The sequence below is a fragment of the Eretmochelys imbricata genome, chromosome 2, assembly GCF_965152235.1.
Source record: "Eretmochelys imbricata isolate rEreImb1 chromosome 2, rEreImb1.hap1, whole genome shotgun sequence".
NCBI lineage: Eukaryota > Metazoa > Chordata > Testudines > Cheloniidae > Eretmochelys > Eretmochelys imbricata.
In genome coordinates this window covers 235,433,473-235,453,569 of record NC_135573.1, presented here as the reverse complement: position 1 = coordinate 235,453,569, position 20,097 = coordinate 235,433,473, and the positions used below count along the sequence as shown (strand labels likewise).

General features: G+C 40.5%; 1 protein-coding gene across 1 annotated transcript in view; it reads right to left on the bottom strand.

Annotated features, from left to right (window-relative positions):
* The window catches only part of MYO3A (myosin IIIA), a 204,365-nt gene that overhangs the window by 94,488 nt on the left and 89,780 nt on the right, over positions 1-20,097 (bottom strand). The window contains exons 5-8 of the mRNA XM_077809469.1: positions 17,584-17,660; positions 14,581-14,726; positions 13,613-13,678; positions 11,159-11,314 (exon numbers count right to left, since the gene is read on the bottom strand). Coding sequence (XP_077665595.1) covers positions 11,159-11,314; positions 13,613-13,678; positions 14,581-14,726; positions 17,584-17,660 — 445 coding nt within the window. The remainder of the gene's footprint in view (positions 1-11,158; positions 11,315-13,612; positions 13,679-14,580; positions 14,727-17,583; positions 17,661-20,097) is intronic.

Below are 20,097 nucleotides of genomic sequence, written 5' to 3'. Positions count from 1 at the left end.
GGCATTGCCAGTAGATCGAGGGATGTGATTGTTCCCCTCTATTCGACATTGGTGAGGCCCCATCTGGAGTATTGTGTCCAGCTTTGGGCCCCACACTACAAGAAGATGTGAAAAAATTGGAAAACGTCCAGTGGAGGGCAACAAAAATGATTAGGGGACTGGAACACATGACTTACGAGGAGAGGCTGAGGGAAGTGGGATTGTTTAGTCTGCGGAAGAGAAGAATGAGGGGGGATTTGATAGCTGCTTTCAACTACCTGAAAGGGGGTTCCAAAGAGGATGGATCTAGACTGTTCTCAGTGGAAGCAGATGACCGAACAAGGAGTAATGGTCTCAAGTTGCAGTGGGGGAGGTTTAGGTTGGATATTAGGAAAAACCTTTTCACTAGGAGGGTGGTGAAGCACTGGAATGCGTTACCTAGGGAGGTGGTGGAATCTCCTTCCTTTGAAGTTTTTAAGGTCAGGCTTGACAAAGCTCTGGCTGTGATGATTTAGTTGGGGATTGGTCCTGCTTTGAGCAGGGGGTTGGACTAGATGACCTCCTGAGGTCCCTTCCAACCCTGATATTCTGTGATTTGTTTCCAGCACCGTATTTCATTTACCCTAGGAGGTTAGCAGATGAATTGCTGCAGGAGAGAGAAAAATCCTCCCACTCACTGAGAATTTTGTGTCCCTCCCCCTCAACATTTTTATCGGACTTTCCTTTTGGAAAATGGGTCTTTATCCTTGCCACTGTAATGATGGTTAATTTATATAAAAAAGGAAGAGGGAAATCCACAGATTCCAATGTGATCCTGTTTGGCTGACATCCTGAGACCTGTATTGCTTGTTAAGCCACATTATACTGTTCATTTCCCAGGTATACCAAAGAGACAGATTTGCAGAACACAAAATATTTTCCTGCTTTGCTGTCAAAAGGCACAGACATCTCTCAAGGGCAGTTATACAGTTTCACGTCCTCAAACTCCAACCGCTCCCAGCCAGATCAGCGCTGAATTTTTATCATCATGCACATGGACACAGGAGCCTAGTTATTTTTGTTCACAATGTTCAGTTCGCAAAAAGAAAAGGAGTACTTGTGGCACCTTAGAGACTAACCAATTTATTTGAGCATAAGCTTTCGTGAGCTACAGCTCACTTCATCGGATGCATACTGTGGAAAGTGTAGAAGATCTTTTTATATACACACAAAGCATGAAAAAATACTTCCTCCCACCTAGTCTCTAAGGTGCCACAAGTACTCCTTTTCTTTTTGCGAATACAGACTAACACGGCTGCTCCTCTGAAAAATGTGCAGTTCAGAATTCTTTGTTGTAGGCATTAAATCCAACAGCCATGTTCAACAAGCAATTGAAGAAACTAAAGGCCAGAAACATCAACCCAGTATGGAGAAAAAAAGGAGTCAAGGCAGCATTGTTTCTCTTCATTCTCCCACCCTGTCTACAAGATTGAATGAAAATAAAATGAGGCCACTGGAGGCTTTAAAAAGAAAATTGTCAGAACGTATTTAAGTGATTTCTGATGGTTCCAAAATAGTGTTAAAAATAATGTGATTCATTATGCCCTCCTGAACCTCTCCACCATTTGTGAAGTAGTGAAACAAACAAAGTAAAATACCTTAGTTAGTGTGGAAAACTCAAAAGCCAAGAAAAGAATTTTAAAAGACTAAAAAAGGCCTGGCATTAATATAAGGTATAAAGACATTAAAATAGCAAAAATACATTTTTCCGAAAGTATTAACACTTGTAGGCCTCTGAGCAACTAACAAATTATAACTAAAAGCAAAATGTACTAACAGGCAGCATAAACACTGAAACCACTGGGGCTTCTCTTTTTCTGACTGTTAACACAGGGGGCCACATAATGCAAACGGAAAAAGACAAACATATAGGCAATATTAATGCACATTCCTCTTAATTTTCAGTCCTGCTCTGCAACATAACACTACAAATGGCACAGTGAGTTCTTCTCTTTATTGTTCGCAGGACTTGGTCATGCTTTGTATGCACAGCCCCACATTAGGAGTGGTGCTGGAAAGCTCCAGGAGCTTGTGGTGCAAGAACTGAGTGAGACCCAAGTGGAAGGAGTGGTGGGCATGGGGGTGATGCTAGTGGTGAGGAGTGGTTGGAGTAGATTCCTCCCAGAGCTCCTTGACATGCAGGAGAAACATCCTGCTTCTACACTCCTTCAAGGGATGCACTGTTCTCTCTCGCAGTGCCCTGGGCCTGTTCCACAGGAGTAGAAGGAAACAGGGACCACAGTCCTGCCTCCTATGGAGAAATGTGTGTCCTAGGAGTGCATGAAGGGACCCTAATGAAGGCCATGCAGCAGGGGTGGGGAGGTTGAGAGGCTCCTTGAGCTTTCCTGAAACCCACACAAAGGTCAGTCACAACCTGCAAGAATCCTGAGGTAGCCGGTTTGGTAGCACAGCATGACTGTAAAGCCTGAGTAGCACAAAGGGTTGAGAATCCGGCCATGTGAGCTTTGGCCATACAGACTCCTGCAACAGCAGCATAACTGTCTTCATATTGAAAGACAATATCATACAGGAAGAGAGTGCTGAAAACCCACCTATCCATTACAAAACTCCATACCCACTATCCAAGTGACCTGTAATAAACTTTGGTATTTTCCTACACTTCAAATAGGACAGAAGAGATACCATATTGCTGCAGTTACTGGGAGCCATAATGCTGTGTTGTTAATAACGCTTGCCAGAGCAGTCCCTTTTATTTATTTCATAAAACACGCCCAGCAGAAAGTTTCTTGGGACATGAACAAATATATAGCAAGGAAATAAATGCGCTACCCAACGTCAACTAAATCCAACCTCTTCAGCACCTGTTCACTCCACCTTTGGGAAGGATTGAGTATACAGGTATACTTTCTATCAAAGGCTCCCATTACCACAGTATCTCAGCACAATCTTTAATGTATTTATCCTCACAACACTCCAGTGAGGTAGAGACAGGGCCATCCCTAGAAGGGTGCAGGGCCCAGGACATTACAAACTCGGTGCCTATCTGCCGGGGGGTGCTCCCTCTGGTTCTGCCCAGGCCCTGCCCCCACTCCACCCCTTCCCCCAAGGCCCCCTCACCCTACTTCTTCCCACCTCCGCCCTGCCTCTTGCCGTCTCCACCCCACCCCACCTCCGAGTGCACTGCACCCTCGCTCCTCTCCCCTCCCCCCCCCAGCACTTCCTGATGCCGCGAAACGGATCGGATCTGAGGCAGGCAGGAGATGGTGGAGGGGAAGGTGCTGGCGGGGGGAGGCTCCTCCTCACCCCCTCCGCCCGCCTGCCACTCACTTTCCCATTCGCCGCCTCACCCCGCTCGCCTGCCTCACTTCCATGCCCACAGGGCCGCCCAAAGCACGGGGCCCGGGGCGGTTGCCCTGATTTGCTGTACCCTAGGGACAGCCCTGAGTAGAGAAGTACCATTTTCCCCTTTGGGAACTGAGGCTCAGAGAGGCTAAGTGACTTCTGAAGGACACACAGATAATCTATAGCATAGCAAGGAATTGAACCTGGGTCTCTCAAGTGCCAGGCTAGTTCTTGACCCATGTGGTCACCCTCTCTCCTTCACCCAGCAGCTCAGCAAACATGGGATTTGTTCAACCAAGAAAGGGAGTGAATGCCAGAGTTGAGGACTCTCCACTGAAGGCAACCAGACTCTAGGTTGCCAAAAGTCAAATCTAGGGGTTGTTAGCAGTTGTACAGCTGATACCAATTGCCATGACAGCTATAATGTACTCTCAGTAGCTACCATTGCTGAATAAATGGGCAGCCACATTCTGTACTAGCTGAAGCTTCTCAATGATCTTGAAGGGCAGCCTTTTAACAGCTTATCATTAGATTTCAGTGCAATCCTTTTGTGTTCAGTGTGAATTTTTATTTTGACATAAAAAATATGAGCAACAATGATGGGCCCACGCCTGCTTTCCTTGCACATCCAAAATGTTCAGGGAAGTCATTGTGAAGATCAATAAAGGATCTAGTCAAAGAATAAATGATGACATTGGCTTCACTGCAAGTTCTGGTGTGAAGGGAACCACTGATTGGACACCATGTATATAACTAACTCTGAAGTGAGTCACTATTTCCAAAAATTGCTTGTTGTACTAATTGTTGTACATTTCTGCAGAGATGATAACAGTAAATGTGAAAGCAGTCAAGATTAAGACAGCTGAACAACCAAAGATAAAAGCATTACAAGCATGACTGTCAGACATAAAAGCTGCAGTTTGAAGGCCATCTCAAAGGCAGCACCTTCTGCTTCAAAGTATAGCTACAACCCTTGAAACACACATTTTCTGTGAAAAACACATTTTTCTCATTTAGCCTTTCAGAAGTGTTCTTTCAGAATAGCCACTGTGTGCACCTTACAGTGTTGATTTCTAGTGTATTAAGTTGGGTAGTGATTTCATTTTTTACTCCTATAATGTGACTGCAGGAATGTAGCTATGTAATTTAAAATGTGAGTTTATTCATTAAAATCATTGTAAAATTCCTTATGATTATATCTTGATCTGCAGCAAATCAAAATAATCCACATCACAACTCACGGTCTCGCTTCCTTGTATTGTATTGGAGCATGCAGCATCAGCAAAGAATTTTAATAATGTTTACTGTACCTGACAGGTCCTGCTTATGACAAAGACAATGCCTTTGAACCTGCTGAAGACCAAGGCATTGATCTTGCAAACTAGTCCACCCATATGGAACCCCAGTGACCCTACACCGACACAGAGTCCACCTGCATGGAGTTCCTTTGCAGGATCAGCACCCAAATGTGTATTATTGTCCATTTAAAATAAGGGGGAAAAGTTTAAGATAAGAAAACCACCCTTTGCTTTTAGTACTATAGTTTACATAGTTCATTTACTAATTTGACATTTTTCATCTCTTTTGAGATTTGGGCTGCAAGTGAAAAGGATGGCATTGTACTAAAGGGGTGACTGACAAACATCAAAAGCCTTCTTTAAGATGTTCCCATTTTTGTGACTGCAATGAGGAAATTTACGTGAAAATGTGTGTATGTCTATGCAGGTATTCATGTGCACCCCCTTGATACCTTCATAAATTGTAGAGACAAATAACAGTCATGTGATGAAGACTGTTAGCATGCAACTTTGACTGGCTAACCTGCTCTCTCCCTTCTAATCAATCAGTCTCCCTATAACTCACACTAACACTCCAAACCTTTGACTGTCAAGCAGCTTCAAACAAGCTGCCATTTTAAATATCAATCTGCTAGAAAATGTTTCCTCATTCACTCACCAAATGTAGAATTTTACACTCAAATGGCCCCAGCCTGAGATCCAAGACGGGACAAATTCAGTCATAGATCCGTGAGAGATTTTCTAAATATAAAAATGTCATGGCTTTAAGGCAAGGTATCTTGCAGCATCTCAGGGCTAGAAACGTGCGCTTTCCATGATGGGGAGGTATGATGTAAAGGTGTAATTGGCACTTCGTTGGGATAATCTGCAAAACATACTCATGGCTTCACAACTTGCAAGTAATGGGGACAACCCAATTTTATCCTGATAAAACCTGTATTCCGCAATATGTAACTGACCTGATCCAAAGCTTAGCAAAATCAATAGAAAGACTCCTAGAGACTGCAGTGGGCTTTGAACTGAGCCCTCTAACATTAACATATCATATGATACTTGCAGCCCTCAAAATACACTTACTAGATAGTACAGAATATAGTTAATATTGCTAAAAATACAAGCTTGCCAAGCCTCATTTAGAATACACCTACATATACCCAACTCCATACAATCAGATTAGTCATTCCAGTCTCAGCCACATAAATACTCCCCTGCTCCATTAACACAACACACAATGAGCCGGGTCTCTGCCACACTTGTATTGCTTTGTGCTGCTCCATCTTAAAGAGCAACAGGAGGTAGAATACTCCAGTGGCATAGAGCCACTGTAACAACTCTTATACCAACCCCGTCAGCCACTGGCATAAGGGGAATGTTCAGAGAAAAGAGGCATTGAGGTGTCACCATTCCTCAGTGATTCCTGAATGCTAGGACATCCCCTGGTGGTCAGACGCTGCTCCACATTATGCCAGGAGACCATGTCACCTTTCTTGAACAGACCCAGGGGCAAAAAGACTGGATCTCAGGAGCTGGTTTTATGAGAAAACTTATAGGAATGTGATGTTACTTAGTATAACCTGGCACTACATTCCTTTTGAAATCTTTACTACATGTTTAGCAGACAATATATAAAATCAACCGCATGCATCCAACAAGTTCCCATTACAGAACAATTTCCATTACAGGCCTAGTAAAGTTTGGGTGCGGGGTGTAAATCTGGTGGGATGATCCTGAGTGATGAAGGGCTATAACACCTGGCAGGGAGAGGTGGCTGAATACTTTAACTGTTAATGTCCAGACTTAATGTTTTGATTGAAAATGCACAATTTTTAAAAGAAAGGGTAATATTTGGTGGGGGTGGAGGTAAATTAGCTGGATTCCATTGAAAGATAATTTCAACCTCAAACTCTATGGTAACCACATTATTATTTTTTGTTTTTAAGTTTGTATGATATGTGTACACACACTGTTCACTGAATGAAAATCTATTACCTTGATCTTGCAAACTGATACATGTGGTGGACCTCACACTCATGTGGAATTCCATTGATACCATTTAGGATCCTCAGGTCAAAAGTCAGTAGACATGGATCTGATTACAGGGTGGGGACCTATGAGCTAAGGCACTGAAGATGTTAACTAAGAGGCACAAATTGTGGAATTAAAACGAGGCCTGCACAATCTTGTTACAGGGCAATGAGAAGATACTAAACACTGCCCTACATTAACTTTATTTAATATCTTGGAATTCTAATTTCTTCTAGTGACATACCTGAAATTATTATCATCTTTTGTTACAGTTCAAATTATTGGAAAGCAATCACTGCTTTTATTGCTTGTACAGCACTAATAGCAGATGTTAAAATGGGGAATTTTCAATACATTTAATAGAAAGGTAATCTTATGATATGTGTACTCCTACAGGAAGGCAATCCTCCAGCAAATATTAAATATGAAAGGGCAAAATGGTAAACCAGAGCTGAAGTAATAATAAGTGCAGTAAGTGCTGAATTCGATTCATGCCTGTAGACATAAGTCTTCTTCACGCACTGGACTTGCACCAGTTTAATTTAAATCAGTTTAAAAATGATTCAGTTAAAGTTATGTAAACCCCAGGGGGATACTAATTTCAGTTTCAACCTGATTTATATTGTTTAAATCACTAACCTGAAATAATGGGGCCTCCACACAAAGTCAAACTAAATCAATTTAAAATCACCCCTTTAGTTAAACAAGCTCAAATGTGTGTGTAGACCAAACCATAAAAAGAGCTGAGAAAAATACTATGTACCGTTTTGTGAAAAATATAAGACGAAACTGAATTTCATCAATTACAAAAGCATAGGCAGCCTCCTTACCCATCAAAACAATTCCTCATGGGTTGGCTCATACACAGAGCCAATCAGTCAACAAGAGACAAGCTAACCCTGCCAGAGAATGCTCCAATGGAATATCCTGTCATTGTGTCATTTGATTACCATTAGATCTTTTAAACAATAGAATACCAATTGAAATTAAATATTTTGGATGTTTTTCTACATTTTCATATATATTGTATTCTGTGTTGTAACTGAAATCAAAGTGTATATTATTTTGTAAATATTTGCACTGGAAAAATGATAAACAAAAGAAATAGTATATTTTAATTCACCTCATACAAGTACTGAAGCGCAATCTCTTTATTGTGAAAGTGCAACTTACAAATGTAGATTTTTTTTTTGTTACATAACTGCACTAAAAAAACAAAGCAATGTAAAACTTCAGAGCCTACAAATCCACTCGGTCCTGCTTCTTGTTTAGCCAATCGCTACGACAAACAAGTTATTTACATTTACAGGAAATACTGCTGCCCTCTTCTTATTTACGTCACCCAAAAGTGAGAACAGGCATTTGCATGGCACTTTTGTAGCTGTCTTCGCAAGGTGTTTACGTGCCAGATATGCTAAACATTCGTACGTCCCTTCATGCTTCAGCCACCATTCCAGAGGACATGCTTCTATGCTGATGATGCTCATTAAAAAATAATGTGCTAATTAAATTTGTGACTGAACTCCTTGAGGAAGAATTGTATGTCCCCTGCTCTATTTTGCCTGCATTGTGCCATATATTTCATGTTATAGCAGTCTCGGATGATGACCTAGCACATGTTGTGCATTTTAAGAACACCTTCACTACAGATTTGACAAAGAAGGTACCAGTGTGAGATTTCTAAAGATAGCTACATCCCTGGACCCAAGGTTTAAGAATCTAAAGTGCTTTCCAAAATCTGAGAGGGATGAGCTGTGGAGCATGCTTTCAGAAGTGTTAAAGGAGCAACACTCCGATGTGGAAACTACAGAACTTGAACCACCAAAAAAGAAAATCATCCTTCTGCTGGTGGCATCTGACTCAGATAATGAAAATGAACATGTGATGGTTTGCACTGCTTTGGATGGTTATCGAGCAGAACCTGTCATCAGCATGGATGCATGTCCCCTGGAATGTTGGTTAAAGCATGAAGGGACACATGAATCTTTAATGCATCTGGCATGTAAAAATCTTGCGACGCTTGCTACAACGGTGCCATGAGAATATCTGTTCTCACTTTCAGGTGACATTGTGAACAAGAAGTGGGTAGCATTATTTCCTGCAAATGTAAACAAACTTGCTTGTCTGAATGATTGGCTGAACAAGAAATAGGACTGAGTGGACTTGCAGGCTCTAAAATTTGACATTGTTTTATTTTTGAATGCCCTTTTTTTGTACTTAATTCTCCTTTTGTAAGTTCAACTTTCATGATAAAGAGATTGCACTACAGTACTTGCATTAGATGAACTGAAAAATACTATTTCTTTTGTTTTTTTAGAGTGCAAATATTTGTAATCAAAAATAAATATAAAGTGAGCACTGTAGACTTTGTATTCTGTGTTGTAATTGAAATCAGTGTATTTGAAAATGTAGAAAACATCCAAAATATTTTAAAAAATGGTATTTTATTATGGTTTAACAGCGTGATTAATTTTTTTTAATCACTTGACAGCTCAATTACTATACATAAGAGCAAGATAGGGAAGGCAAAGTCATTTTCTTCATGTCAGCAGACTGGAGAAGAAGGGCCTTATAAAGTGCTTCATGTAGTATTTTGCAGCATGTGGATTTCTAGGTTACTTTGAAAATTCATTTGCTACTAATTAAAGAATTACAAAATTGAAAAAGTGGTGTATTTTTCTTATACAGTAAGGAAACTTCTGGTGAGTTATACATGATGGATAAAATTTTCAAAAGCATCTAAATGACTAAGTAACTTAATTATCATTGAAAGTCAATGGGACACAGACTCCTAAATCACTTAGGTCAATGTTTCCCAAACTTGGGACACCGTTTGTTCAGGGAAAGCCCCTGGCGGACTGGGCCGGTTTGTTTACCTGCCGTGTCCGCAGGTTCAGCTGATCGCGGCTCCCACTGGCCATGGTTCGCCGCTCCAGGCCAATGCGGGCTGCGGGAAGGGCGGCCGGCACATACCTCAGCCCGTGCAGCTTCCTGCAGCTCCCATTAGCTGAGCATAGCGAACTGCGGCCAGCGGGAGCCGCGATCAGCCGAACCTGCCGACACGGCAGGTAAACAAACCGGCCTGGCCTGCCAGGGGCTTTCCCTGAACAAGCGGTGTCCCAAGTTTCGGAAACACTGACTTAGGCAATTTTACCAGGTATTATTACTTATTTTACACTGGATTTTGTAAATTAATACATTCTTTAAAATTAGCTCTCTCTCAGCTGGGCTGTTTTCATTCAATTTTAATGGTATGTACTGACACAGAGTTAATTTATTTCGATTCCAAATCTCTCCTGGTTATCAGAGTAGATGGCAGATCTGTGGCATTCAGATTGTTTCAATCCGGCATATAGTTGAAATGTGGACCAACTGCAATTGTTTTTTTTGTTTTTTTTACTGAAAAGCCAGAAGAGAGAAACAACTAATCATCCAACACATTTCCAGATAATTTTTAGACAGCATTAGTCTAAGAACACTTAAAAGATTGGAAATGCTTTAGAAATATATTTATCATCATCATCTTTGAAAGGTAAATGGCAAAGCAAAACATTTCCCAAGATCTGAACTGAAAATGGCAATATATATTAAGTTTGTGTAAATATAAATAGGAGGAAATGTGGCAGATTTTAATAAGATTTCTCTGTGCAGCTCAAATGGGGAAAATGTGACACTATGAATTGATAATGTCAAAAAAGTCTTTTAGATTTCCTGTTCCATTAAAAAAAAATCTATTATCCCTTACCTTGAAGCACAGGAGAAAAGCAAGAGAAATACATCAATACTAATCCTATAGTGCATTTCACATCCAGTACATTACTTTGCTGAAGTTGTTATTTAAAAAAATTGCAACACTGAGCGAAACCATTTTCAGCATTTTATATAAAAGCAGTAAGATCTTGGTGTTCGATGGTGCAGAATTTATATTACTAAATGCCATTAGAAGAAAAAAAATATCCTGCTCAGTAAGACAGAAAAGAGTCTTTTTAGCAATAAAATATTTTTTTATCTGCAAGTTAAAGGCCTGATTCTGCCATCCTTACTCAAGTTAAGTAATACCTGACTCCACAAGCAACCCTATTAATTACAGTGTAAGTGCTCAGTGTGAAAGAGGGTATGTCTACATTGTAATGGGGGGAAGGGCGGTGTTTCCAGCACATGTAGACATACCCAAGCTAGCTTTACTCTAACTAGCTTGGATACCAATAGCAGAGAAACTATGGCAGCGTGGGCTTTAGTGAGGACAGCACAAGCCTGCTTGGGACCCTGTGTAATTACTCAGGCAGCTAGCCCATGCTAACGCTTCACTGCTATCAGTGAGCTAGCTTGATTAAAGCTACCTCAAATATGACTATCTGTGCTGTAATTGACCCCCTCTCCCCAACTGCAGTGTAGACATTCCCTGAATGTTGCAGAATTGGACCCTCAGTGTTAACTGATTTTAAACAGTAAAAGTTTCAACGGCCTCCAAATTACTCTCTTACTCCATGGAGAAAAGGAAATAATTCAGGTACCTTGCCTTTTCAGTGACTCCCATTTGTTGATGAACATCAATAAATTCCATAAGCTGCTTCTGTAATGCTTTCTCCTTGCCCTCAATTTGCTTAATGAAGTTATGCTGCAAAAGATCGGATATTGTCGGGCGCTTCTCGTAATCTTTAGTCAAGCACCTGCACTGGCAGAAAAAGCAGGTGATCATTCACAGAGCTGTACACTGTTAAGCAGTAAAGTAATTTTGAATTCATTCATGCTTAAGTCACATACCTACAGGACTGTCTCATTAAAGTATGCACATCTTAATCATACCAGCCATAAACAGACATACAGAAGTTTTGATAGAATTTGGGATTAAAAGATGTTAATTCGCTGTATTTTAAACCAGAAATATCAGGCAGCTTAAAGAAACTGCTGGAAAAACAGAAAACCATTGTGGCTTCTCAATAGGACACTCAAATTGACACTAGGTACCTAAACTGAGAATGTATATGCTGGTTAAAAAAAAAAGCATGTGATTTTTAGGAACGTTTGGATCTCAGATGTGAGCTTGGGTCCACCCCTAGTGCTGACTCAAATGTCCAAATACAGGTTAAAGATGTAATATTTAGGTGCCTATGCTTGAAAATTGGAGAAGTGGGAATGATTTGTGAAGTCTCACAGTCCCATTCTAGATATGCTCCCTGCATATCCTTATGTAGCAAGGCTAGGAGGTAGGGCCAGCTGGAAGAGAAATGGGAATGGGATCAATGGATCTGCTGCTATGCAGAGCCATCAGCCACTGTCCCCTGCAAACGGCCACAGAGCTAGAGGGGCTACTCCCTGCACAGCAGAGTTACACGGCTATGCCCCCATGGGAGACTGTCATAGGTCAAAGGGCTTAGCCCTTAATGGATTCCTTTTCAGGGTCACTAGAACGTTGAGAAATATTTTACTTTAAAATTGTAGGCAACTGTCCATTTCTGGGACAAACCCAGAAATCTTGAAACCATATTTAAAACTATTATTATAGATAAGGGTCACAGGACCTTTCACACCTACATCACTGCTTCAAAATCCTGGCCCCATTGATCAAGTCGCCCATTGATTTCAGTGGGGCCAGGATTTCACCCCAGGCCTTTTGTAGATGATAATTTATTACTGCATTACTCTTTGGTGGCCTATGTGAAATAAGTTTGTGGTCTGAGCCCAGTTACTTCAGGATATACCCCAAACCACTACGTCAATTTGCACCTGTATTGATGAGAGGGTGGGAGGAGAGGAAGCTTAAAAGAAATTTACAGATCATTATTTTGTACACATCAATGACAAAGTCATAAGAAAGGTTTACATTTATGAGGTAGATTCTCGCTGGTGAAAACTGGTGAAGCTCTGTTGACATCATATGAACTGTGCCAATCTGTTCTTCATAATCCTTTTATTTTTTATTTATTTATTTATTTTTAACAGAAATTTGCTTAATAAAAAGTGTGTTAATATAGCATCGTGATCTGGCTAATTAAGAGGCCACATAACGCCCAGGCTATATAACGCCCAGGATAGGCATTCCTTGCTCGGTAGTTACATAAGTTCAGATCCTGCTCCATCAGAGCTGGGCAGGAAATGGTTTTCCCATTCTGTGAAAAATTGTTGAGATTTAAAAAATTTCCCACTCTGCATCGTGACAAATCTGAGACCTTTAAAAATGTTTCATGAAAAACAAAGGGGAGGTGGGGGAAGGGGAAGAGAGCGACAGAGCACACACACAACACCAGAATAGTCAATAGCTGGGTGGTTAGGGCACTCACATGGGGCGTGAGAGACCCCAGTTAAAGTTTCATCTCTGAAAAGTTTGTGGAATCAGCATTTTCCAAAGAAAAACTGTCAAAAATTTCCCAACTAGCTCTACTCTCCATCCATCAGATTAAACCATCATACCAAGCCATTTTATAACACCAGGGCCAAATTCTGTCTGTTCTCAGTTATACTTGTACAGTTAAACTTGTACAGTTCCACTGAGTATGATTTCAGGGGTGTAACTGAGGAACCAACATTAGCCAGAAAGCATTCCACAGGTGATGGGAATAGCTTATGGTCTCAAACAATGAACAATATACACTGGAAATCCTATAGAACCGATGTAACAATATACACTGGAAATCCTATAGAACCAAATTCACCCTGATTCATGTTAATGATGTATTTTAGAAACAGTAGTCAGACTGATATTGGAATTGTCACCTGAAGCCTGAGTTTGCAGGAAGCTTAATATAAAACCATATTGCTTATATATTTACAAATAAAAAGAGGAATTTATACAAAGCAACTTTACTATAATAAATAATGTGGGGGAACAAGGGTGAAATATTTTGTCGTGACAGATTTCCAGACAGAATACAAAGATGTAATATTTCAACTACATTTATGCACACATCTTATGTACACATCTTATTTGGTCAAAAGGGCCTCAATTAATGGTCTCAGTTCTTACTCACTTGTTAATAAAATCATTGAATTCAGCTGACCACAGCTCCGGTTGGCGTAATGTTGGAGGTGGATTTCTGTGAAGGTCAGTATTACTATAAGTTAATATGTACACACTTGACAAAAACAACATAAGAAGGCAGGCTGAGTAATGAGTTTTAGGAGGGCTATTGAAAAAAATATTGATTTCCACTGGCTAAAGGAGCATTGTGTAGACAATATAATACTTCATTAACCTCCTACTTTACAAACTAACAAAGCATCAAGAAAATCTACCAAATATAACCAAGAATTGCTGTCATTTTTCAAGCATATCAATAAAAGCAAATGAACCTAATGACCTATTATTCACTATTTGTATTTCGTGACAGGACTGTTCTTTCTTTCAAAGCATGTGGCAATTGATTTTTTCTTTTAAAATCAGGAGTTCTTTAAGGAATTCTATCTTAAATTTCACAAAAAGGGTCATAGCTTCATTGCATTAACCAGCTCATTAACAAAGTATCAAAATTAATGAACACTCTTATTATCTATTTGTGATTCACTAAGGCACCAAATAACAGCAAAAGGATTACATTCAGACCTGGTATAAATGGGTACCGTTGCTTTGCCGTCCATTGAATTGCATCCGCTTACTGTAGGTTTGAATTTGGCTCAAAACGTTTTGAATTAGTCTTTTTCCTTCGAAATAAAGTGGACATTTTCCACTTGACATACCAAGTAATGCAAAATGAAATCACAGAACAATGAGGCTGTTTTTCAGAACAGTGCTATATCCACTAGGCAATACTTGTATATGCTTGAGGCAGAGTGCAGGGCTGGTTGTGGGACAGCGTGCTTCTGCACTGCTCCCTGGGCAGAATTAGTCCTTAATATTCAGTTATTAGATATAAAAGTGCCCAAGTTTGGTAGGAGGGAGTACGAGAAAGTGGTGGGGATTAGACTAATACCGTGAGAAATAAGGGTATGAAGACATTACCTTGGTATTTTGAAAAGTGCTCTCATAGGATGCAAGTCAGCAAGAGGTGGATCTCCATCTCCTAGCTCTATGGCAGTGATACCCAATGACCATGCATCACATCTGGCATCATAGGAGCTGTCCAGCTGCTGCTCACATGCAATTACCTGTGAGAGGAATACAGCTTTTAGGTTCATATTGTTCATTTATGAAAATTTTGATAAGTATCCAGAATGAAAAGCACAGCAATTTGAACAGCCAGATGGTGAGAAACTCACTGCGATAAACTAGAAATCTATTGAAAAGTAAGCATTTAAATTACATTTAGCATATGCAAGTCTCCTGCTGGTGCCTGTCATATTGCAGAAAAGCAGTGCGGAAATCAGAGAGAGCAAACTGATGATTACATCCTACCCCTGCTTCTCAATTCTGCTGTAGGAGTTGTGGGGAGAGCTCCTAGCTACCTATGTATACACCATACCACATTGGTGCCTGAATATTACGGGAGTACCAGCAAACCATAACATGGAGTCCAATGTGGCTCTGCCTTTTGGCCCCACCATCCCCACGTGGAATGACAGTGACAGGGGCCTCCTCCCCACTAGAGACATAGATGCAGTAGTATGCAGCCCTTTCTGTTGCACTCTTTGCAGGACTGGCTGCAGGATTTCCCTCTGGAGCAGCAGAGATGACAGCCAGAGTCCCCTCTTCCCCTCACAGAGCCAAGGGCAGCGAGATTCCCTCAGAACCTATACTCCGGTTGCTGCAATACCTGCTTGAGTGGGTTGGTGGGTGGACTGGGTCCACTGTACTATTCTCTCCTTGTTGTGCACAGAGTACTCTGCTCAGGTGATGCTGGCAGAGCCACCCAAAGCAATGGATTTTGGAGTTTACATCCCACTGAGAAGACAGTGGCAGGTCAGACCTCTCAGAACTCTTGTTTCAGACTGTCTGCAGACTCAGGCAAATAGTGCATTGGTTTTCTTCATATCTGTGCGGGCCAGAAATTTCCTATTTTTTTTTAAATGAAAGCTGAAGTGACACCAGGAGCTGAGCTCCTAAGAATGGGCATACCTCATCTATGTCTTAGTTCAGGCTTTACTTCCCCCAATTTCAGTACTGCAGAAAAAAGACATACTTTCTGTCTCTGATGAGATGGCAGTCTAGTGAGAGAGGGTCTAAAGCAGCTTCCCTCTTTCTTGCATCTATTTATTTGATTTTTTTTAAAAAAGGGACTTTCATAACACCTATGGATGCATACACAGTACATTTGACAAAACAATATAAAATAAGTTGCCCACATTCAATAGAACTTAAGACTACCCCAGAATTTTGTAACAATATAGCCCCCACTATTCCGGTCTTGGGCATATAGGTTTATCAGCGGAAGAACTTCACTGCATAAACACTATAAACAGCTTGTTTAATATTAACCAACATGTAGTGCCCCATGCTTCTCTCTGCATCTGCACACAGAGCCTGAACCCGTAGAAGAGCAGAATTCTGCCTTTTACAGCATTCATCTCCTTCTCCCAACCCCGTGGAAGCCTCTCCACAGAATCCTGCTCTGTAGAGTCGGAGGAAACAGAGCAGAAGCCAATTGGGCTCCTTCAGATTATCCTGCCTGAAGCTCATGAGGGAAAGCAGTGGAAGCCAAAGGTTTAATAAAGTACACAGTTTTCCCTCTGCACTCTGGAACCTCTTTTTAAGGAGGGGTCCTAGACAGCTGCAATAAAGAGAATCCCTGGAAGCCACGTTTGTTGCAGGAAGCATGCTTAGAATGGCAGAGCTCTGGCAAGGGGTGTCTGTGTGGATGACTTTTGCCTCCTAAAAATGCCAAAAGTCATGCAGATGACAGGTGATCTGATGGGTAAGAGGATGGAAACCCAGTCTTGTTCTGTAGAGGGGAAGCAAACCATGTTCTATACCAGAGGGAAGAACTTGGAGGAAACTCAGTAAGGTCAAACTTGTGAAGTTTCCGCTCCCTTGTGTGTGGGATAATGGCACTGTAGAGTTCTTCCTCTGCTATGAAATCAGCATCAAAGAAGAAATTTTGTTTGGCGTCTGTCCCTCTGGGCACCCATTCTGACCGTTTCACAGAGAGATAATATCTCTACAATATGGCCACCATTAGCAGTACATTCAGAAATGCCAATTTTAATTAAAAACTTTTATTTTTGAATTCATTTCAGCTAATTCACAATGACAGATGAGTCGGGACATTTCAGCTAATTAGCTGAACAAACAAAGTACAGGTTTTTTCCCTATAAACAGTGCAATTGCATATACTATAAAACATTTTTTATTTTCTTGCAAACAATGTATTCCTGCATATGCTTATTTAACAAACTGAATTTGTCCTATTGGAGTTTACAATATTTGTTTGTATACTTACTCTAGATTTAAAAGTAATCAAAGTTACAACTAAGCTTCAAATATATACTGTATAATACATTTTTACTTATTCACACAAATCTTTTGTTGCTGTGGCGATTCATGAAGTACGTGGTGTATCAAAAGCCTCCTGAGCAGTGAGATACACAAATAAAATACATAAGATCAAGAAAGTAACCTCCTGTTTAGTTCCCTTCTGTTGTGAAATCTACAATATTCCAACAGGATCACACTGTTCTCAGTCACTGTCTTTAAAAATAGTCTTGCTGGACTGTCATTTAAAATGAGAAGATTGAAGTCACAATATAACCGTGGGCTCTCTCTACCCCTAGAAAGAAACTGATTTCAAAACATACTTTCTCCTCCAAAGCATTTCAACAAGTGATCTATGCAGCTCCTCTTGCTCTAACCACACAGTATTCAATTAAATAAATTTGAATTAACATTGCATAAAAGTAAAACAGCTAAAAGAAAATGCCAGCATTTTAAGACTACAGGATAAAAAGTTTTTACAATCGACATTTCCATTCATTTTGCTAAAACTACTAAAATAAAAGGGAAGAGACAGAGAAGCAGAGAGACAAACAAAAGCAATCTGGAAAAAATGTATGTTTTCAAACGTAATCTAACCTCTGGAGCCATCCAAAAAGGGGTGCCCACAGACGTGTTCCGACGGAGACGAGTGCTGGTCAGCTGAGCAGACACACCTAAAGGAATACAGGGAAGCTATATTCAGAGTGGTGGTTACTTTTATTTAAATTCCATCTGGACTGTGCCATCATCATCTCGTCCTGGGAATAGGGATGTTAAAAGGCTTTTTCCTTTCAAAAGCTCAGTTGTATCTTTCCAGTTGCCTGTAAATGAGTACTAAAGTCTCAGTCCTTCTGCAACGTGTTGAACATCCTCAACTTCCAGTTACTTCAATGGGAGCAGCATTTAGCCCTGAATGAGGCTTTTATGAGTAATCGGACTGCATTTTAATGACTAATTATAGTATTTTGATGTCCTTTTTAGGAGCAAGAAACCACAAGTATTACTTGGAGAAGTAGTACTTTTTTTAAAAATGTGCCGCACCCTTTAATGCATGTTATTTCTTTCAGAGCTACAGTACTGACAATGGTGCATCTTTGCTTCATGATTTATTTTATTTATTTCAATTTCAATATCAATATCATCAAAGATAGATCCCAGGCTCTTAACTGCCCCACCATCATTGAAAATGTAAACCCTAACCACAGAAACAACAACAACAACAACAAGTAAGCAGTTGTGGGATAAGAGGGAAGTCCTTTTATGGATCAGTAACAAGTTAAAAGATAGGAAACAAAGGGTAGGAATAAATAGTCAGTTTACACAGTGCAGAGAGGTAAATTTCAGGTCCCCCAAAGATCTGTCCTGGGACCAGTGCTGTTCAACATATTCATAAATGAGCTGGATAAAGAGGTAAACAGCAAGGTGGCAAAGTTGGCAGATAATACAAAATTACTCAAAAGAGATAAGCTCAAAACTGACTGTGAGGAGTTAGAAAGGAATCTCACAAAACTGGGTTGTTGCCCTTGGTGACGCGGCAACAAAATGGCAGATGAAATTCAAAGTTGATAAGAGCAAACTACTGAAAATTGGAAAACATAACCCTAACTATAAAAATGATGGGGTCTAAATTAGCTGTTACCACTCAAGAAAGAGATCTTGGAGTCAATGTGAAGAGTTCTCTGAAAACATCTGCTCAATGTGCAGCAGCAGTCAAAAAGCTAACAGAATGCTGGGAATCACGAGGAAAGGGATAGATAATAAATCAGAAAATATCATAATGTCACTATATAAATTCATGGTTTGCCTACACCTTGAATACTGCATGCAGTTCTGGTCATCCCTTCTCACAAAAGATATATTAGATCTGAAAAAAGTACAGAGAAGGGCTGCAAAAATGATTAGGGGTATGGAACAACTTCCATATGAGGAGAGATTAGAAGACTGGGATTGTTTTGCTTAGAAAAGAGACAACTAAGGGGGGATATGACAGAGGTCGAGAAAATCATGAATGATGTGGAGAAAGTAAATAAGGAAGGATTATTTACCCCTCCACATAACACAATAACCAGGGGGTCAACCAATGAGATTAATAGTCAGCAGGTTTAAAACAAACAAAAGGAAGTACTTCTTCACACACTGCACAGTCAACTTGATGGAACTTGTTGCCAGGGTATGTTGCAAAGGTCAAAAGTATATTTGGGTTCAAAAAGGAATTAGACAAGTTCCTGGATGATAGGTCCATCTATGGCTATTAGTCAAGATGGTCTGGAATGCATCCCATGCTCTCGGTGTACCTAAAACTCTGACTGCGAAAAGATGGGAAGGATGTCAGGAGATGACTCACTCAATAACTGCCCTGTTAATTCACTCTGAAGCACCTGGCACTGGCCATTGTAGAAAGACAGGTACTGGGCAAGATGGACCATTGGCCATTCTTATGTTCTTAACAAAACAGTAACAGTTAATTAGCAAGAAATTTTTACAAAACCTAAATCTCCACATGCTGTGTCCAGCCCAAAATCTCCCCCTCCCAAATGCCTGTTAAAAATGGACTTGCAGCATGAACTGAAGATCAGCAAATCCAGGCTATTTCACACCAGAGAAGGGGAGTGAATTGCAAAGTCACAGACTCTTCACAGGGTCTGATCAAGAGTCCACTGAAGTCAAGTATCTTCCAGTTGACTACAATGGATTTTATATCAGGACCTTGGAGTATGTCCTGTCATAGATTCATAGACTCATAGAAGATTAGGGTTGGAAGAGCAGCTTCCTCGCCTACAAAAGAAGGGAACTCTAAACTGAATGCCTCCACTAATCACAACAGAAGCAATATCACATAGCCGGGAGAGGTAATTTATGAGGTAGGCAGATCTCAAGCCATTTAGGGCTTTAGAAGTCAAAACCGATACCTTAAGTTCCACCCAGAAACCAATAGGTGCAGATCCTGAAGTGTTGGTGTCATGTCTGGTGATTGTGCACTTAACAAGCAGGCTGCCACATTTTGCACTTGCTTCAGCTTCTGAACATATTCAAAGGACACTCTCCGCCAGACTAGAGGTGACAAAGGCATGGTAATAAGGTCCACATTCAGGAGCAATGGATGCAAATTCC